General features: G+C 39.5%; 1 protein-coding gene across 2 annotated transcripts in view; it reads left to right on the forward strand.

The window, feature by feature from the left end:
- The window catches only part of gripap1 (GRIP1 associated protein 1), an 84,392-nt gene that overhangs the window by 49,693 nt on the left and 11,889 nt on the right, over nucleotides 1–22,810 (forward strand). For both annotated transcript variants that reach the window (XM_017681951.2, XM_017681952.2), the window contains one exon: nucleotides 16,955–17,115. In XM_017681951.2, the coding sequence (XP_017537440.2) occupies nucleotides 16,955–17,115 (161 nt within the window). The remainder of the gene's footprint in view (nucleotides 1–16,954; nucleotides 17,116–22,810) is intronic.

A 22,810-nucleotide genomic window follows, 5' to 3' on the forward strand; every position in this document is an offset into this window, starting at 1 on the left:
GATTATAAGGACGTGTGTGCTCTGATTAGGTGTGTGCTGGTGACAGGGTGCATTAAATCAACTCCTGATTGATTTGCCAAATTTACCATTACTAATTGGTGTGCTGAGCAGTAGGGAGTGGCATTCTGGTTCATTTGCTGTACTCGCTCAAATTGTTCCTCAGGTATATAACTGAAGACTCATCTCTTTACACAGCACTTAAATGAGCATTGAACTATAAGCTGCACTTATTTATTGTACTGCACTCTGTATTGTAGTTTATTGTATTGTATTGTATCTTATTGTTATTGTATTGCTTTGAATGGCACAGAGTTCTGCGTTCAACTCTGGTTCTTTTTCTCTTGGTGTCTGCTGTGACATATTTGTTTCTAGCAGTATCTGAGCTCAGGACGGTCTTTTTCTCTAAGCTATTGGTAACTAGCAAAGATACTTTCTCTAGATTGACAAAGCACTTCTTGTAAGTTGCTCTGGATAAGAGCTTCTGCTAAATGCTGTAAGTGTATGAGTCTCGTCATAACCATTATATTGATGTGGCACAAAGACAAGTGCAAGACAGGCTACCATGTTTAGCTGAGTAAATAATGTTTCAGTCACATCTCAAATGAAACATCTCAAATGAAACACAGCAGACCCTTGATCACCTCCTGTTATCTACTCCATTGCCTTTAAAATGGTCCACTTTGTTTTTGAAGCAGCAAACATAAAGGAATGGCCATTTTTTAGAGTTACATGGACACCAGAGTTACTGTCATACCATTGTTTCCTTTCATGCTACCTACAGAGTCACCTGCCTTGGTCAGCTGCATTAGATGATGCTGTTGTCTTGAGTATCTGAGCAAAGAAAAAGCCAGCTGGTACTGATAGTGTGAATAACAGTAATAGTTTCCAGTTTCCAATTTCTTGAGTGTCTGGCTGTCTGATCCCTGAGTATATAGGGTGCACGAAAGAGATAGTAGTTTAAGATAGTAGTTTAAGATAAACAGTTTCATTCAAGTGCCTCTACATTCAGTTACATTTAAGCATGTGTACCATAGTTACATTCTGGCGACTATACAGATACTAGAATGTACCTGTTGTTGCATTTAAGGTAGAATTGAAATTTTGAACAAAAAGCTGTCAAATAAGAAGCCAAATACAGCCTTGTAGGAAGACAGGGCTTTGTTAGAAACCAGTATTGATATAGATGTGTATGTTATTCAATTTCAGATTTTACTATCCTCCACAGTAAAAATATTTCAGGTCCACTTTGGTCATTAAAATGTTTCTTATTTAAAAGCGAAGAGCATCTGAAATGGTTCTATTTGGAAAAACATACTTGTACCAAAACTGTCAAATTTTTACTATACCATTTTTTTGGCTATACCCCCCACTACTATAAAGGAGTAAAGTCTTCATTTCAGTTTCAGTATAATCTAATGGCTTAACTGCAGCAGCATTTGGTAGATAGATTGATGAATATGTTGACAGATATAGATTGATAGCCTTATTTAATCATAATACAAAGCACAAATTAAATAATTAAATTGCCTTAACTTGGCCCTGAACTGGCTCATTTTGTTGTAAATACAACATCTATTTCAAGGTCAGGAACATCTGAAGACCAAAGCAATCTCTATGTAAATGATGTGAATGTCAGTGAGTGGTGGTGATGAATGATTATTGTTTTGGATGCATAATGATGTTACATTTTAACATTGTTATAGGAATGCATATCTCACTAAGCCCTAAAGGAGGCTTTTCTTTGATTTAGGGATCCCGGAGAGCATGACTGAAGGTGAAGTTGTAGTTTAAAAAAAAAAAAAAGTCCCGTTTCCAAGAGCTACAAAGCACCCCTGACTTGAAATGACCCACTTTGAGATCTGAAACTGGTCTGAGCAGCTCATAATTCAGCACTGAAGTCAGTATTTGACAGCCGGACTTGCTCCTGTGCAAGGAGGCACTTGAGCTCAATAATATTGCCGGGGTTCATCTCACGAAAGTCTGGCGAGAGTCACATATACTGCACCTCAGGCAAAGGATAGATCTTAAAAAGCTCTGTGGCCTTGAGGGGAATTGACTTTTGAACTTAAGACGGGGAGTCCAGATCTTCAGATATCACCTCCATGAGTCCTGGTTAACTGTAAAAGCAGATGTGCTGTGCAGCACAAAAGTACATTTTTAGGTGTAAGAGCACCGTCACTGGGCCATTTACTTGGGACTTGGGATTGAACCAGCCAAGAATTTATCATCTGCTTAATTGCACAGTTATTTAATTCTAGAGATGCCATTAATGTAAAACCGGGTATCAGCATTGAGCTGATATAAGGTATCAGTATTGAGCTGATAAATGCTGAATCGGGTATTGGACGGAAAGAAAGAAAGAAGGAATGTGATCCAACACTGCAACAAATCTATTCCGTTAAAATTCAGTGAGAAATGTCTTATTCCTAATTTATATTGTATGGCCCAAGAAAACTGCTTAACCTAAACCCTACAAGATTGACATAAATTTCCACCAAAGCATCCTAGAAGATGCCATGTGCTGTCATCAGGTGTCATGACTGATTATGTTCAGTAATAAAAGAGTATCATGTCACCATTACTGGTAATTGTTGTGGCGTAATGTCTTAATGCTTGATGTATGCATGCATGATGGCTAACTAGAGTGCACAGCAAAAATTACCATGTGACAAACTGTTATACATCAAACATTATATATGACTGACTTATGACAACTCACGACAGCATGTGACTTCAGCCATGACATGTTTGTGTCCTGAATATGTCAATGTTATGTAGCAATGTTTCTGATTATTTATATGGCTGGTTAAACATTGAAATCAGTTCTACTTGAAGAAAGGCAGTGATAGTGTAGCTTTAAGCCATTACTAACAGCAGGAGTCTTGCCCCATATACTTTTCTAACTGGACCTTAATTGACGTACTTCGGCCGTCTCTGTTTGTACTCAAAAAAAGACTTGAGCTTGAGTGACTTCAGTAACAGTCAATGCTCTTTTTCCACAGGGATTGGGTCTCCTTTCACATTGCTTGCCAGTCTCTCTTTTCTTTCTCACTTAAACACAAAGGCAAACTCCAAAGATGCCCCTTAGGTCAGGAAAGTCATTCGAGGTTGCCTCAAATGACCTATAAAGACCTTGACCGGGTCTTGTTAAGATTATGGACATCATTGCAAGCAAGTTCCCCCTCCCCCATTATAAGAAAATAGGTTACTTTTCTGTGTCCCCAGTAGAGGGGGAAGATGATGTGGCTTCCTCCTACCTCCCCTATGTGCTTTCCTCCTGTTTTAATTTCATGACTGACTGATTTAACATTTAATGCCAGACTAGATTCTATTAAGGCCAGTGTCTTCTAATTGTAAATATTGTGCTATAAAAGTTGAAGGTCTCTGAACCTTTGGGGCTGCGCACTTGCTTTCACAACTGCCCTATTCCGATTTGTTCTATTAAGGGTTTGGGGGATAATCAGTACCTTTTGAGGGAATTTTTAAATTGCTGTTGCCTCTGGTACTGTATCATTAATCATTATAGTCAAGGCTCTTGCAAGAAATTGTGGACCTGAAGTCGTTTTTGGTTTTCAGTCTTCACTCTTTGCCCAAACATTTGTTAAAAGTTGAACTGAGGTTGTTGAGAGAAAGTTTATGACCTCTTGTTAATGATCTGGAATTCTGGCTGGAATTCTAATATGATCTGGTGTTCACCTAAGGGCTCGTTTAAATTAAGCGTGTTTTATGTTTCATATCCTTACTGTACAAATGATTTAAACAACCAAGGCACGTATACAGAACTTGAATAGAGGCTAATTGGAGTCTGGTGTCCCATTCAATCAGTTAACCTGCTCTGTCATTTAAAGCCCACACATTGGTTGCTTGCTGTTCATGACTGATTTCTATTCTCCTCATTACCCAATTAAAAGACTTTTCTGAAGCTCACAGGACTGGAAAGTATTACAAAGGATTTCTGAAAACTCAGGCCTCCATCATCCTGCAGCCTGGAAACAATGCAACATCGTTGCTAGGCCCGTCATAACTGTGAAATTTTAGCTGCAGGTTATTTGGCATCTAAATCATTGATTTAATTGTCTTTATTTGTTAATTTTATGCAGCTGTTAAGCCTAAAGTGGCCAGGCAGATTAGCTATTTTGCTTGCAATGTGTCAGTATGTAGTATGTAGTTATTTTGTAATTGCTTGCAATGTGTCAGTGTGTAGTATGTAGTTATTTTGTAGTTGCTTGCAATGTGTCAGTGTGTAGTATGTAGTTATTTTGTAGTTGCTTGCAATGTGTCAGTGTGTAGTATGTAGTTATTTTCATAAAATCTGTGATCTCTGAATAGAAGTGTTTCCTCCTTTTTTTACTTTAATGATAATTTGCATCAGCTCAATGGGTAAAGGTGCACCAAATTTATATTCTATATGTTTTGACCTAAGCATGTGAGTGTGAATGCTAAGAACTGTGGTTGCTTTCAGCTTAAATACTAGTGCTTATGTAATTGGAGATCTGTGCAAGGGCTACATATTTTGCTCCTCAAACAAGTGACCCTTGAAGGACTTTTGGATGACAACTAAGGATCTGCCCATATGTCTTGCATTTATTACATTGCTGTTTGTGAGGCTACCATAAGGAAAACACTGAAGGTGTTCATTTGAGGTTACCATGGAGGAAAATGCTGCATAGTAGTAAAAGAAGGTTTCTTAATTTTTTTTAAATACCACCTGGATCTTTTGGAACAATGTTTTATGGACAGCTTAGGCAAGGTGTATTTTAGTTATGCAGAGAACATGAAATGCTTCATGCAAATACCAAAACTGTGAAGCATGGCAGAGGGAAGTGTCTTGATTGATAAAACCATTTGATTAATAGAGATAGGGCACTGAAAATGTGTGTTTGTTAAGTATGACTGTGTTAATTTATGATGTTGTATTAGGTGAAGATTGAATCAGTGCACATTATGTAAAAACACAATTTCAAGCTGTTCACAACCTGTGTGGGAAATGGTCTGGAGCAGTATCTCTTTCTCAAGCCTTGCTTGTTTTACCTTGCTCAAGATTTGGCACTGAACCGGATCTGCTTGATAAGCTATGTGTGTAATACAAAATGACTCCAGACGGTTCGAGGTCAGATGAATTTATGAAGTCGTTAATTTCTGGCTTGCCATATTTACCAATCATAATACTCATTCCCAGATTAAAAAAGGTCCTCACCTTTTTATTGCCAGTCATATTTTCACCAAGAGGAGCCTGTCCAGATAATGGCAACCTCTTGGTCCGATGCAGGACAGCAGCAACGCTGCATGAAGAATGGCATTGGATATAGGCCTGGATTTGTAATGCCTGCGGACCGGCACAGAGAGGTGGCAGTGGAGGAGATGAAGGCAAATGGACAAAGAAGGAGGAAAACTGTAGAAGGGGAAAAGAGAGGGGGATTGCAGGAGCCGAAGGCAGAGTGCTAGATGAGAGCTGACATTAGCAGGCATGTAAATGATTCAGCACGCCGACATGCCTGAGTGAACTCCACACTCATCCTCAATAATGCAGCAAGGGGGCGAGTGAGCAAGAGAAAGACCCTCTCCTTGCTGCTTTTGGGCAAACCCACTGTCTGTATCCACCCTGTAGAGTTCTGCTTTATCCCATATCCTACCCACCTGCCTTACAGAAGGCAGATCCTCCTGAAGACCTTCATGAGCTGGAGTCATGTGTGTTAGATTATGGTTGGATTTTAACTCTACAGACAAAGTTGGCCACCCCTGCACAAGCAGCACTGGAGCCTTAAAAGCTGCTGCTGCTTCTGGCTGCCAGCCATTAGTGATGTAACACCAACACTGGTCTGATTAGCTGAATAAAGTAAAGGCACACTTCAAACTAAAATGCTAATATTGTCATAAGGCCTGTTGCAGTTGTTACATAATCATCTGGTCGCAATTGTTAAAGCTGACTGCAGTTCTTTTCACAGTTGTTAGCTTTTAAATTGGGTTGAGGTTGATACATGTAAGTAAAAGAAAACAGAAAACACATTCATTGAGATGCATTATGGGTTTTATTAAAACAACAAAAATTTTCTTCTGACCGGTGCTATAACATCTTCAGAGGGCAGCAGTGAGTAATGCTTGTTCATTTAAGCTGGAACTGGTCGGTCATCAGTTGGGAGCTGCTAAGTCTCAACAGCTGGCAAGCTAGATAGATAATTTTTGCTGCTTTAGGCAAAATTTTCATTTTATTATATGATGATTGTCAGTTTAAATATCATTGTGTGTCCTGATTGTTTATGATAAATGACATTTTGAGGGCTGTTTAGCCAGTAATCTTTATCAAAAATGGTTGTCTTCTGGGTTGCATTCATTGACATTGTCATCAAGATTGTTTAGGAGTTTTTTGAGGTGTCCTGAAGTGAAATCTATTTGGAGATAATCTTATGTGGGGTCAGTTTTATGTCAGGAAAGATGGAGGGAGTAATGATGCAGCGATGATTCAAATGTTTGTAATCACTTGTCATATTATTAAATCTGTTATTTGATTTAATTATAACCCATACAGTGAAGTACTGTAACTAGACACCAAAAGGTATTTCAAGTTTTTTGGGGGTGGAACAGCAAGAAGTTATTAAATTATAAATAATAATAATAATGAAATGACTTTTTAGTTTCTTTTTACAAGTTGTCTGCCTCCACATTATGATCGCCAAGTTTCAGGATATCAATATTACATCCAGGTCAAACTATAGCTTATCATAGGGTCTTATTTAGAAGCTTGAAAACCACAGCCATTTTTATGTGCTCTGGCAAGGGGAAAATGGTCAGTCAGAGTGTTTTATGGCTGACAGGAAAAACCATAATCGCTGGAGAGGTTCAACAGATGTCAAACTAAGATGCAAGCTGGACTTGAATAGCATCTTTAACTCAAATAACGTCTGATGAAATTACATGACCAGAATACACCAATATAGCCATTTCCCTCGAGTGTTTCTGTATTTCAGTAAGGTTTAAGTTAGCCCAGTGGCCGCAAAGTGTGCAGAAAATAAGAGCTTTTCTCTAACAGAATGAACTTGCACACATGAGAGTACCTGGAATTTGAGTCTCTCATTCTCCTCACAGAACCTGTTCTTTAAATAAAATGTCTCTGAGGCTACACATTCTTTCTTACTATCAGCAAATTCTAATCAGGGCAGCTTTTACTAGTTATCTGTAGTAGCTAACTAACAGTGTGTAAGTACAGTATATAATTAGCTAATATTACCTGTACTAATAGGGTATTCATAACAACTCAACGAACAAAGTTAGGTTAAGTCACCTTTTACCGGGAAATTCATCTCTGCATTTAACCCATCTATGCGGTGAAACACCCACATACACACTAGTGAAGGCACAAACACTAGGGGGCAGTGAGTGCACTTGCCCAGAGCGGTGGGCAGTGCTAAGCATAGCGCCCGGGGGTTAGGTGCCTTGCTCAAGAGCACTTCAGGGGATCAACCGGTGACCTTCCGGTCTCAAGGCTGGTTCCCTGACCTCCAGCCCATGACTGCCTTCGTCAGTAGTAAGTAAATAACGTCCAACGTTTAGCAGAGGAGAAAATTGTCTTATCATTATGCTTCATGTCTTATCATTATGTTCAACTGCTTGTTGAACTTTTACCGCTCAATCTTTTCTGTAGTCTCTTTCACTCTGCCCTGCTCTCCCTGACCCAGTCCACATTCATCTATCAACCAAATCGCAGACAAAGAGTTCTTTTTTTCAAAATAACTTATTAAAAATGCATTATTTATGTGATCATGTGAGTTTGGAATACTTTGGTTATCTAATCTGATGTCAGTTTTGCTTTTTGAGCTGTGATGGATGCTAAGCATAAGAGGTTGGAGAAGCATGCAGCACTTGCTCACTCAGCACCCGGGAATAATGCATTTACTGTGAGCAGACATTGGCCTATGCTTCAGTGATTCTGCTGCTTTCTCCTCGAAACCTAGCGCTTAATCCTTCATGAGCAATAGTGATCAATAGGTCAGAAATCCATGTGTTCATGTAACACAGTATTGGCATTTCCGTCTCTGGGTACACGCCCAATTTAGCTTGGTCCTGCAACATATCTTCTCCAGCTTCCATTAATAAATATGCAGATTAGCATTTATTGTTCATCAATGTAAAAGTTTGGGTGCACCTGGTTAAATTACATGTTTTGTTGATTTATCAAGTGGAAAACGTACACACCCTATACAGAGAACACACCTCTGCACACTGTAGTGCACAAATACTGTTTATATGCTGAATTTAACTTTTTTTCCCATATTTTCATTATGCTTTATTTAATGTTTTTTTTTTTTTCTCCAAATTATGCAGGACAATTTGTTGAAAAATACCATATTTAAATGTGTTAAAGTAGATGATGTAGAGGATATTACTTTATTTTCACTTAGAAAATCAAAAAACATAATTTGACGAGGTGTTTCTTTAGCATAATACTGTATGTGAATTATGTTTGTGTGGATGAGAAAGCAGAGAAAATGCAGCTAGATTGAAGTTCGATCTAGAACTGGTTGAAATATACAGGGTGTGACAAAAGTCACAGGACACGTTTTAATTTATTTTATTTTTTTATTTTATTATCGACTTTTATCTCTGGAGTCATCTCAAACAATTTGTGTATGCTGAGAAAATCAGCAACAAACACCACCTTCAGCACCGCATTGTGGAGGCTTGTGACAGCATAAAAAATAAAATAAAATAAACGTGTGTCCTGTGACTTTTGACTCGCCCTGTATTTCTTTGACTAAAATCCACTGAAGAGAGAACCTATAGAAGGCAACGAGTCTGATTAGTTCATCTGAGGCCGTCTGTGTTGTGTTACTCATGCAACATGACACCTTACCGATTTCCCTCAGCTGTTTCTGAATAATGAAACATGATTTGAAATGTGTTCCTTTGCGTGATTCAAATTTTTTTGTGCAACACCACAAATTTTTTTTTGCCACCTAAAAAAGATGATTTGGGCTGAAATGAAATTGTTTTATTCATTCTCTGCAGTTCACCAGATATCGGTTCACGAGTTAAGATGCTTCAATATTAAAATTAGTCAGAATTCACATCCCTAATGTGTGTGATGTAAGATGGCTTTGTGATTGCGTAGAGGGCATCTCTGCAGGCAGAGCGGGCTGATCTTGCATTCAGGTGCACGCTGCAGTCATGTGTGTATGGGGACTGTGTGTGTGTGAAGCACTGTCTCTTGCTAAGTGCTCTTCCCTGCAGGAGGAGTCAGCCAGGGTGAAGCTCTCAGGCGAACACAAGCCTTGCTGCAGTCTGGAGGCTCTCCACCCCACCCCTTACATGTCCTGTTGTGGACATGCACTGGTGCATGAAGTAAGCTAACCTTTCACTTTGCACCATCTTTCCTACTGTGCTGCTAAAGGGGAAACAAAACAGTCTTTCCGAATGCCTTGCTTTGGGAACCTGCAAGTTCAAGGATTTAATGGCTAAAGAAGGTTACATTGCAGCGAATTGATGCAAATCACTCAATTATTCTCATGCCGGATCTTACGTTAGCAGAATAAGAGAAACTGGAAGCCTGCGCTAATGGGCTTTCTGCTTAGAGTGAGCAGCACACAAAGACAGGAGTCTTGTTTGTTTTAAAATCTTGTTTGATACCAAATAGAAAATAAGAGCAAGCTCATCTGGATGCCATACTGAAGCACATGCTCCATTTCAGGTTCATGACAGTGGATGACACATAGCAGCGAGCAGGTGGGAACCTAGTTGTGGAGATGAAATAGCCTGTTTCCCCCTTGGTCCTTTTTCCATTTAACCTGTCTCACTCCAGTGGGAGCTGGCTGCAGGGCTGCAGTTAGTTGCGTAGGCAGAAGGCGCCTCAGTGAGTCAGACAGCAGCGCCTACTGGAAAAGACTTAGGAGCGTCCTAATGAAGCTTCTGAACAACTGCCCCCTGCTCTGGTCCCGGTGGAGCTTCAGTGAAGGTAATCGAAGGAGATGAGATTTTACCATTGCTTTGAAGGTCACAGCCACCTAGAGATGGCACAATACAATGTTTCACACGGTTTAAACATAGAGCCTGCTTTGACTGGACTGTTTACATTTATATACATAAAACTACAGAACGCTATATTTTAAAAATCAAGTTTCCAGAAAGGAAATGTGTTCTATATTTGCTTTGTTTTTTAAACTTCTCTTTCAGAACAGTAACATGTAGTATGGATTGCTATATTATATACAAGACACCTAAACATGAACAGTTGGTTTATTGAAGTGTTCTGGGAACAATGGCATGTCATGACACTATAAAAGGTTGTAATTCTAAACAGTAATTCTATAAAAACTGTAATAAGTTCTATTAGAGTAATTTTCTGATACAACATGTCTGTGAATAGCTGTTTGGTCAGTGAGAGTTTTTTGAATATGAGGCATTCTGTATGTTAATTTTATTGTAAGTTGGTTCTCAATGATATACAGCTTTCTCATTTTTATGGAATCATCTTACAGCTGCATTGATCACTGAATAGTTCATTTTTACAGATGTCCGCAAAACATGGAACATCATATTAGTCAGTTTAAACATGTATCTAGCACAAAATTGATTTTGTATTATTGAAAACAGTGGTTGCAGACTTTTAAATAACAGTTTGCATTGCGGTTTTTATTCTTTAAACACTGCTAAAAGTAAAATCACTGTTGTTGTGCTGATGTAGTTGCCCAGCACTAGCCATTGTGCTCTGAACTTTGGTGTAATTCAATAAAGAGTAATTTTGTGATTTGCTTTGTGATATCACTGAGCTCCAGTAAACATTCATCATTGGTAAATCTTCTCAAGCCAGGATTCCAGGAACCAGAATTATTAGTAAAGCTGGATTACTTTTACCAGATGTTAGCATTACCCAGAAAGAATGCCTCAAACCTCTCCTCTATTGGACAAGCTTGAGTTTTGGGTTAAGTGGCAAAAGGAGATCCTGCTTTGTGAAATACCTTCCCTGGATTTAAAGGATGGAAATATTTTTTTGAGGCTCTGCTGCTATTCTCAAATATTTGCTCCGTCCTCAGGAAACCTCTCCGGTTCTCCAGCCAGCTCTGTGGCTGGGGATCCCCTGAGCTGGGAGCTTGATGACATCAGCGTCTCCCCTTCATCTGATGCCTCTGAGTAGCCTGGCTTCTTCGTTTAACGTTTTCCTGCTGGCCTGTGGCAGGGCACTAAGCAGAAGAGTGATTTTGGCGTTCGTCCACGCCTTTGAAACCCATCCCCGCAGCATTTTCCACCCATTAGAGGAGGGAGTCCTCTCTGTAAATCTGCTTTGTGGATTCATCAAAGCTTTTCAATACAGCTCTGCCTCCATGCTGCAGCAAATTAGAAATAATGTTCCTGATCAATATGTAAGAATTACTAGTTACAGGCAGGTGTGGCATTTTCCCATCGATGCCGTCATTAGTGCTGACATTGATGTAGCAGTTGTTGCTTCGCTTTGAGGATCTTTCTGGCCTCATTACCCAGCTCTTAATATATTCTGTTTGGGTGTGGCCTGTTTGCTTGCTGATTAAACACATCACTTACAGATCTTATACAGAGTACAGTATAGTATACAGATCTGGTATATCTATGCAGATGTTGTGGCCAGTTTTTTTCCAATGAACTTGACTGGAAATCAGGCAAGAATAAACAGGATTGTTCATCATTGGATTAGTTGTGACCTTGTACTTTGTTTGCCCCATTATAAATCATGCTTCTCAATATATTTTGATTATTTTTTTGATTATTTATTTTTGATTATCATGTTGCACGCATATCGAATGACCTGGGTCATGCGCATCAAACATTACCTGTTGTTACTCACACAGACACAGATCTGGGTGTGAAATACTTTGAAAAAAGGACAATTTAGAAGCAACTGGATAGGTTTTATTATTCAAAAATTGGATATCTTTGTGGGTTAAACTGGTAGGTTTTCATGTTAGGCCTTAGTAAGCTTGAGTAGTCTCTTTAGATCATCAAATTGGCTATTGCTAACACTAGAGCTAACAGTGGTAAATGTTGATGGCACATGTATTAGTTTTTTTTTTTTTTTTCAGGGTTTTTTTCTTCTCTCTGAATGATGTGCCAACATGTTAGTGAGGTAACATAAGCTACAATGAAATAAACTGTATGGACAAAATTATCTAGACATCTCACCATCCCACTTCTATGAGCTTGTTTGACACCCTGTTCTAAAACATGAAGTTGCATGAAGAATTAATATGAAGTTGCTGGTTATAAGAGCCACTCCACTTCCACTCTTCTGGGAAGGCTTTCCATAACGTCTTGGAGTATGTCTGTGGGAATTTGTGCCCATTCAATCAAAAGAGATATTGTGAGGTCAGGCACTGATGTTGAACAAGAAGGCCTAGCTCGAAAACCAATGTTCCAGTTCATCCCAAAGGTGTTCGCTGAAGTTTGAGGTCAGGGCTCTGTGCAGGCCACTTGTGTTCCTCCACACCCTAGTCATCAAACCATGTCTTTATGGACCTTGCTTTGTGTGTGGAGGCATTCATGCTGAAACAGGAAAGGACTGTCCACAAACTTCCCTCCTCAACTTGACTTTTGGCACCATGCATTCTGGTATGGCATTGTTCTGGCATTTGTCAAACCTACATTAGTTAATCAGGTGGCCAGATAGCAAAGCAAGATTCATCACTCCTAAGAACATTTCTACTGTTTCAATGTCCAGTGGTGGTGTGCTTTAAACTTACACATAGTGATCTTAGGCCTGTGTGCACCTGCTCAGTCACTGAAAGTTCTTGATGCACAGTTCTAGATCAGTAATTAGGAGGAGTGTCCACATACATATTGTGGATCTCTTTCTTAGTCTTCTCAAACAGGTCCTTAACAGTGGACTTAGATTACATTTGAAATGGCATTAGGAAGTATTTAAAGTATTGAATTTAATTTGAGAGTAATGGCAGACACCTTGTGGAACCATTTTCAGTAGTAGTATGCTTTTTGTTCTTACTTTTAATCCTTTTTTCATCTGAGGCAGTGAGGGAAACACCACAGTGTGACCATCACCGCTAACAAAACTTCATACTAGCTTGTTGAAACAATGTGTGGCTGCTGAATACAGAAATAAAGAAATATATGCTTTTTTCTGTTTGACCTCAACATTTGTGAGCAGAGTTTCCCGCTTTTAATCCTCCTTCTAGGCTGTGCATAATGCATATAAAGCATGTGGTGGCAGAAAGTCCTTGATGGCGTATTTTACATATAACCTCTACATATAACACTACAAAAGGCATCAAGTGCCTTTGCATTCACATCCACTCGCCTCAGAGTAGTTTGGCACCTTCCTCACTGCTCTTTTTCCCATCTTTTGAAATACTCAGAGTTACCAAGGCTCACCCCCTTGTAGCGCTGCGACAGAGAGCAGAGAGGGGCGGGGGGGGCTTCTCAAGCTGTTTACTGTCATCCTTTGCAGGTGAGGGAAATGTCAAGCGTAGCCTCCAACACTGAAAGCAACATGCTCAAATGTTGAGCACGCCTCTGGGCTGGGGTTAATGTCTCCATTAACAATGACTTGCCACTTACTACGTAATATCTCTCTGCTGCGAGTTGTTAGTGCACAGGGAGCTGCAGTACGTCCTTAAACTGCAATGCTAGTCTAATACAAATCTTCAGTCTTTGTCAAGTCCATCTGAAACACTTGCTTCAAATCTGTATGCTTTTTTTGCACCAGGACCTTAAGCACAAATTAGATTGTGAAGTTTTATCACAATGTTTCCCCAAATAACAATGCATCTGTGGATTTTAAGTACTGTGTGGCACGTCATGAACATAGGCACGTTCTATAAGTAGTTAGGACTGAGTCATTAAATGATATCCAGCTTGATTTATGGTATATTGACAAATCTCTTGCTATGTTCCACATTTACTAATCAGGGCTTTTAATAAAGACGGTGGCAGCTACAAGGTTTAGAGAGAAAAACAATGTTTTGCTTGCTTTTCTGCTTTGGCAAATCACCTGTTTTATTGAAGCTTTGAAATGAACACCAATATTCCTCAACATTCTTTCAAAATCTTTTTAAAAATCCTTTTTTACATAAAGCACTTCCCTTAAGACCATCATCTAAGGCTGTATTCACATTACAAGCCTTATTGTTCTGTTCCAATTTTTTGCTCAGATTTGATCTTTAACTCGATGGTTCACATTGTAGGTAAGAGACTCACACCTGCCATTAATGTAAACGAACCTGTGTCCTGAAATGACCTGCATGTGGTCCTTCTAATCAGTACCATCACATGAAGGAACCAGATGTGTCATGTACAATGAACAGATTAACCAGCAGCACAAGCCTTTGATGTGAAGATAATTTTCTCTAAACTGCGCTCAACTGTTTATTATTAGAGCAGGACAAAGGTGAAAAAGTTTCAGATGCATTGCGTTTATGCTCAATAACTTCAGCCCCTCCTGCGTCAATGCTGAGTGATGGTGGAAGCGCAGTGGAGAGAGAAAAAATAAACACATGAATTCTGATACACGTGTTCTCATTAAGGTCACATGGCTACAAATCAAATGTGTATTGGATCTAGGACCACATATAAAAGTGTCTCAGATCCGATGTGAGAGGTCAGATTTATGCGTCCACACAACTCAGGAAAACAAACCAGGTCTGGGTCACGTTAAGGTAAAAAAGGATTTGTGTCGCTTCAGCCTGGTAATGTGAATATAGCCTAAAAGTAGTCTATAATGCTCAAACTACTCAAACGCTCTTCTGACCTCACAGGACGAACTACACAGCTAACAGCATTACATCACACAATGTGAGTGAGCGCTATTTCACGACAGATTTGTCACAGGATTTGATTGGATGAATTCTTTTTTTCTCTTTGATATCCGATCCAACATTTTTTTTACCTAGTATCGGCCCAGTACTCATCATTAATGATGTTCACTGCAATGATAATGCAGCTGTCAATCCTACATTAGTTAAAGAAAAAGGAAATATGTAGTCATGGTGCCCGACACCGCACTCAGCGTGCCACCAGTCACGCTGTTGCAGTAATCATTGCGGTACCGGTGTTGCAAGCTGACCTTGAATCTCTCCACTCACCCAGCTAGTGATATTCGAGAGAGACGCAGCCCGATCGAACAGATAGCATTTGCCCTTGACACGCTTGGCAAGCAGTCCACAGCTCACATCTCCATCCTCCTTCAGTCAGACTGCACCAGAGCATCTGTGGGTTCACCTGTAGCTCAGATGTTCCTGTCCTCTCCTGTTGTTAAAGAGGTGTCCCTGCCGTATCGTTTAGCTCATTAACAGAGGATCTGTCCTCTGGATATCATCACCCATGCACCCGCCTTTCATTTTTTAACAAGCCTCTTCGTCCAGTTACAGCCCTAAACCTGCGACCTGCACTGCTGCTTTCGTCAGAAGCCTGTCAGGCAGTGAACTCCACTGATACAGCAGGCCTCAGCAGGCTGATCTTTCATTTGATTCTCTGTCAGCTCCGTGTTCTGTTCCTCCCACTGTCTCTCTGTATGGTCACTTCTCCATCTTTCTCTGTTCAGTCATTTTTGCCTTGTTTCTTTCTTAATTGCTTACTGCTTTGCTTTTTTTTTTGCGCTCTCTTCCTCCCTCCCTCTGTCTCTCTCCTTTCTTCAGTTGCTTTATCACTTTCTTTTCTTCCCTTTTTCTTTCTTCTTTCTGCACTCTGTGTTGCTTTCTTTCTTCCTCTCTTCCTGTTCTCTGGCTTTTAATTGATACTGAATTGTTTATTGATGTGGGGCTGCTGCGATGTTGAAGGTGAGGGAAACTGGAGCTTAATGTCCTCTCTGTACTCTCACTCTCTTCTTCGGTCACACACTGATGCTTCACTGCTATGGCCCATTCACATCTTTAGGTCTGCTGGGTAGCATAAATCTGCACAATGATTTATATTTGTTTTTGTCCAAATACATTAAAAAAAAACCTTAAAATGCCATTTGTGTATTTAAATTACTCTCTTATACTTTTTCTATCTCTCTCTCTCTCTCTCTCTCTCTCTCTCTCTCTCTCTCTCTCTCTAACATCTGTCATTTTCTGCATTGCTTTCCATACAGTAATGTTTTTGGAATTGCAGTGTGGTTTTAGGGTGGCTCTATCTCTATATTAATGGTAATTCTTCATTTTCTACTAGATTTCTCCTTGTCTTTAATGCTTTAAAAGGAAATTATGCACTGGAAGCTCAATCTCATCTGTCTTAACAGAACCTGACCTGATGTCTGTATATGTTTATTGGATTGATATTTGCCTCCTCTCTAGCTAGGCTGTGATCTAGAAGCCAGTCAAGTTCTGTATCTGCTTTGTACACTGGATAGTTAAAGGACTCTAATTCAAATCCGTTATTTCTTTTTAGGGTTCAGTAGCATCTCATTTGCTGTGTGATTTGGTAGCATTGTCCCAGTGGTCTGCTTTGTTTGATAATGTGGTTTATTTAGATTTTGTCTTTGGTCAGCAGTGCTGAGCTGAAATTATTACCTTGTTAATTAGTTTTAGAACCGTTTTACAGAGGCGACTGATTTTATGACGGAATTCTTTGGGTTTTACTATGTAAACCTCTGCGAGGTTTAGAAGATGTGTGAATATTTATTCTACTCTACCAGTCCCCAGAGTTGAAGTCTTCCTCTGGGGGAAAAAAAGATACTACATATGTACAAGGTTTTAATTTCATTCATTCACTGTTTCTTGTTTCTTGCAATTACGTTTAAATAGCCACACAAAATATTTTTAGATTTTCAATTGAGCCCCCTCATTCTTTATCTCCTGATCATTCTGACCAATCCCAGGTTCAGATGAGTGTTTCTGTGGGTGTTCTGATAAATCAAGGTATTTATGTAATCCAACAAAAGTGAAATATTTTGGTCAAAATAGTGCAGGCCATTTTGTCCATGTAATACAATCTTGCCTCTCCATTTTCTCAGTTCATTTGTTCTCTGTAGTTTATACATCACTCTTTCTACTTTTTTCAGATGGAGGAGCAGCAACAACGGGTCATCAGGCAGAGAGAGGTGGTCTCAGTTCGGTACTGAGGGACCTGGTCAAGCCTGGAGATGAGAACCTCCGGGAGATGAACAAGAAGCTGCAGAACATGCTGGAGGAGCAACTGACCAAGAACATGCACCTACAGAAGGTGGGAGAGGTTTTTGGACACACTTGGACACTTTTTGGACATTTTGACTGTTTTGGGGAAAAAATGGCATAGCATTTTGGAAGCATGGATAATGATTAATTCCAAAATTCCGTCTGTAGCGTATGATCGATTACCTCAGACTATAATTTTGACATTTCTTCCTGCTCCTAGAAACAGAAACAGAAAACTCTCACTGACTCACACCACCATTGCCGTAGAAACCAATGGGAAGTTGCTGAATTTTGTTTATATATGCAGTTCATTACTCAGAGATATTTGTAAATTAAGTGTTTGGTTCTTCAGTTTCCAAGAGAGAATTTGTATTTGACTCTGTATTTGTTAATGGAGCTGGAACAGGCAAGCAAGTAACTATTATTCACAGCGACCCTGTTCACTTTCCGGATGATAATGTTTGCGTCGAGGCTGCCGGTGTGTTCAAATTCGGCGAACACAGGAGATCCAGAGTTTTCTGTTGTCGAACGTTTGGCTCCACTTGCTAACAGTTTTAAGAGGTAGTTCTCCATGAACACTCAGGGTAGCTGGACAACGTGTTACCTTTGAAATGAAGCGTTTACACAAAATTGTTCACAATTAATTGTTTTTAGAGAAGTTTGCCACAAACATTTGCCACTTTCCCTATTTTTTATATTTTGAATTAGCAGGAAAGTTCATTAAAACAGGGAATTCTTGAATGTTATTCATCTTTATTGACTTCATTGTTAGTTTGCAAATGTATAAAACAACCTCAAGCTAAAGTTAAAAGCTAATAGTTACATAAAAATTATTTGGTAATGTGATTCATAATATGAATAATTGATTATTCAGTTATACTTAAGTTACAGGCTGCCTGGTTAGAGACTAAAAGTTCAACATGATTGAGTGCCACCAGCGAGCTGCGTTTTACAGACTCCTGTAGTGAATTCCAGATCACTTGTGCACTGTAGCTAAAAGCAGATTTTTTTTCCCCAGTTCAATAAAAATTCCAGGTACCTGACAGGTGATCCAGTCACGAGTGGGTCTGATAATAATTGTTATTTAGACAATAGATGAGATAAAAAATAATTACAGAATTATTTTTACAGAGTGAACTGTAACCAATCACTCTCATCTGTGGTGTTGGCACAATGGCAACCAAACTGATGGTTCCGCTGTGTCCCAGCAGCCAGAGCTTTTTGACAAATGTCAGAAGGAATCATTCCCTCTCTGCTTACTCTCAGATGGTGATAGCATCTCCGAAAGCAACTCAAACAGTGCTCAGACTGAGTCAGACATCCAATCTGTATGTGAAAGCACTCATAAAGTTCCAGCTGCTGAATGAGGTGCTGAAGAACTTGGTTTTACTTTTCCAAAGTGGAAAGTAGCCCATCGTTGGCCCATTTTGTAAGCAGGAAATTATATCTTTGCGCACATCCGATTATTTTGACTTGTATTATAAGTGAACGTACGTGTATTTATGACGTAGTAATCAGACAATAACTTCACAGATGCTGCATATAAAGATTGGGTTGAAGGCTAGAGTATTCCTTTAAGAGCTGATTCATAAGCGAGGAAGGGTTCAGGTGGGTTAAGGAGAATTGAAGCTCGGCCAGCATGACTCCATGGATTCCCTACTGCTGCCTAATAAGCTGCATAAGCTATAAGCATGTTGGAGGAGGATTGTGTGACAGTGCTGACTCTGACAGGGTGCTGGGCCGTGTGTGTGTGTGTGTGTGTGTGTGTGTGTGTGTGGAGGCGGCTCGCTGTCATGCAGGCCCAAGACTCCACCGAAGGGGGCTTATTCATCGGGAGCCAATGGGTGGGCGTGTTTTTGAACGATGAAACGGTTCAGGGCACAGGAATAGAAACGGCACCCCGGGCAGCCTGCTGGGCGATGCATTTGATGGGATTACACCATCACACAGATCCACTAATGACAATTAACCTCTCACATTGCACAGCTGCCACTTTAACTACAGCACACAGAAAATCTGATTTACTATACGAAAAGCATAAAAGTTCTTATTATGTAATTCATGCCCACTTGTTGATATGGATTTGCATGTATTTATACTTGTTACGTAGGAGTGTTTACTGTATGCACGTTTGGTGTGAGATACATATTCATGCCTTTGTCGTGTTTGTGTGTGTTGGAGAATGTGGAAGCGAATAAGCTGCTTGTCCACACTGAGGGGGTGTTATTTCTTTTTTCTGTTTTTTTTTTGGCCATACGAGGCTCGGAGACGGTCTGGATGCTTGGCAGAGTGGTGTGTAGGCGTTGTTGGTGCCCAGAGGGAGTTGTAGGTTACACAAACACCCTACTTTAACCTTGGCAGAAGGAAATAGCGCTGAAGGAGAGGAAGGAGAAATAGTAGGAGGAGGGGACTGAGTGGTGCTCCTGTGAAAGTTTGCCCTAAAGGACATTGGGGTCACTCTGCAGCATTTAGACTTGCAATGCAGGGTGGGCTTATCTGCTGAGCCACTGATTGGCTGGACTCTTAACATCATGAGATCACCACACAGTAAAACAGTGCTTCCCTGCATTGAATCTGGGAACGCTTTCCCAAAACAGGATTTTTCAGTCATCCAGATAACTTAAGCCATACCTCCACTGTACAGTTTTAGTAGCTTGATTTCAACTCTGATTTGCACTTTTCAACAAATGTTAATGATCTGAAGCATTTTTCCAGGTTGGACATGGTTGATCTGGTCATATAAGACGGACAACAGTATGAGACGAGTCAGTTTTCAGCCTTCCAGTTTAGCTCCAAAGGCCTTTCGATATTTTCAGACATTGATTTTTACCTTTGGACTAAACTAGTGTCAGACAGTATCCAATGAGAGAGCTAGGAGAGAGGAAAAAAAGGCATGTACGAATACTGCGTGTGCAGCGTACTGCAGAGATGGAGGAGTTTCTGGCTAAACACAGACAAATAAAAGACTTAGATTTTTTTTTTTGTATAAAGTTTATGATGAAGGCAATCACTGTACAGTTTTAAGTCAAAGCTGCCAGTTTGTAGTAAAATGGCTCTTCAGCTCTCATCATCATGAGTGCATCAAAGCACAAATACATCTAGTCCATTTTAGCTTTGTCTGTTTCACGTGATTTGAGGTTTTGAGGGCTTTTTCTATTTTTTTATGAAAATATATAGACAATTCAATGAAAATTCTCCTTTTATGTTTTAACACACACACACACACACACACACACACACACACACACACACATATATATATATATATATATATATATATATATATATATATATATATATATATATACACATATATATATACATATATGTGTGTGTGTGTGTGTGTGTGTGTGTATGTATGTATGTTACTCAAGATGTGTGGCTAAATGTGAGCATTTCTAAGGGTGTGTTGTTAAGGATGTGATTGAGAAGGCCGGTGTAGTGCGGCTTTATTGTGCCCTAGGCTAATGACTCTAACTGATGTTAGTAACAGTGGTTACTAACAGCCTTTTTTTATACTAGAGCATTCTCCTGTGCTAACTGCCAGTTTTTGTGCTACTGATTACTGATAACTAAAAGAAATTCCATGAATTTTGGCAGAAGTACTTTTTTTGTTACTTTTGCAAATACTTGAATATCAAAATTAGTTAGGATGCAAATCCCTACCTGAGGTCTGTCCAATAGGAAGAAAGTGAAGGAACATTCTTATTCAGCAGTCTTCACTTTGGGCTTAAGTCATGAAGATTTACTGAGGAAAATCTGCATTTTTTTTTTCAGGATACCTGTCACACTTTGTTGCATATTCCTTGCTCTGTTGCTCCATTCTGTAGGACAGAACTCCCAGCATATCCCATACGAAATACTGCCTATACATCAGTTTGCACTTCATAAAGCATAATTGTGGGAGGTTTTTTTTTCGCTTTGCTTTAATTTAGGGCCTCTTAAGATGCTTATAAAATTCTTTGGTATTCCAGGTAAAAGTCAGTCTATATTTGTTTCTGACTAAAAGTTCCTGAACTCATTTAGATTGGAAACCAGTTAGCAGAAAAATCTGGCTTATTCAAGTATAACACAACTCATTTTCACACACCCACACACCACCATTTGAGCTTAGGACTAGTTAATTAGCTAATTAGCTGGATCAGTTGTTGGAGTGGGAGAAAACAACTGAACCACTGCAGTAAACCCCCCTCAGATGCGTGCCAGTTTCCTGCTGTGTAAGAGATGCTGAGGTTTTTGCCGTTCTGCTGTGCTCTGGTTTCATCTTGACTGGACTGTGGAGTGCAGAGGGTGAAATTGCAGCCTGTGATGTGGTGAGAGGAGGGCCGTGTTGGCTGCTGTTCAGTAGATGCCATTGCCCCGTGGCAGACGAGGTTGAGCTCATTAAGGGAAGCAGGAACTGTTGAGATAAAAGGAAAGCTGCTGCTGAACAAACACTCCTCCACAATCCTGACACTCTTTCTTGCTCTCCAGCAATCCAGCTACACTTAAGAGTAGGAGATTTGGCAAAAACATAAGATCATGATTAGGGCTGTCATCATCGATTCTATCAGTAATTTAGTGATCCGTCTGTCTGATTAATCTGGTGATTCAAAAAAGTAAAAATTAAAAAGTCAAATCAAAATTAAGATGTAACAGTGTAGCATGACCTCATGATACTGCAATGCAAAGCTATTGCGGTGTGCATGGTGGCGAATGGACATTATATTGATTTTGCTATCTAATTCGATTGTTGTTTGAACACCAAAGTTCGCAAACGATCAGCACCAGCATAAAATGGCTGCATAAAAGTAGACTTAACCAAACAGTTACCAATAGCCTTTTAATACTTTCACAATACTTTGGAAAGATTCCTGAAATATATAGAAAAAGATAAGCAAAAAAGACTTTATTAAAAATGTGTAAAAACTATTTGTGTCAAAGTGTCAAAATGAGTAATGACACTAATCTTTTTAATGCCATTAACACATTTCCTGGTTTGTCCCCTCACACCATCTGCACAAACCCCAGCTGCTCATGCCCTGACTCACACATTTATTTGATAACTGCTTATAGACCAACTATAGATATTAGTCATCAACAGCCGTTCTGGTGATATTTGATTATAATCACCACTGAGGTAAGCGGTTAGGTTTAGGAGTAGGTGTAGAATTTGTTTTGAAGTTAAGGTTGGGGTTAGCATAATGGTTAAGGTTAGATTTATTAGGATCTTTCACACAGTCTCAAGTTTAGTTGCATTTAATGGATACTTAATTAAAAGTTAGTTAAAGGCCGTCTGAGCAAGCAAACTATCTACAGCGGACTATCCAAATAAAGTGTTTCCATGAACGGTTGCTTAGACTTTACATCTGTAACCCTCTTGTCTGAATGCTGCTCGAATGCAGCTTTTAGAAGGCGAGTTCCTCCTGTAACCCTCTTGTTCAGTTACAGTTTTTGAATGGCTCCAATGATGGCTCTTTTGCGACTTAGGCAAACCATGCTGGACAGTGCTTGGGAGATAACCCTGAATAAATGAACAAGCAGCAAAAAGCAATAACAGAGGAAAGCTCCATCCTCTCTCCATCACTGAAACAATCTGCATTTGCTCTGTTTTCATGTTCACCCAGCATTTTTGTAATTTCTCATGTTCAGTTTACTAGTTGACCTAATGAAAGTAATGTTGCCAAATATTGAAGGTAATAAATTTATTCTGATTAAACTTTTCGTAATCTCATATAGCTATAACAAAATGTTAGTTGAAGAGA

Source organism: Pygocentrus nattereri, chromosome 28 (genome assembly GCF_015220715.1).
Source record: "Pygocentrus nattereri isolate fPygNat1 chromosome 28, fPygNat1.pri, whole genome shotgun sequence".
NCBI classification, from domain to species: domain Eukaryota; kingdom Metazoa; phylum Chordata; class Actinopteri; order Characiformes; family Serrasalmidae; genus Pygocentrus; species Pygocentrus nattereri.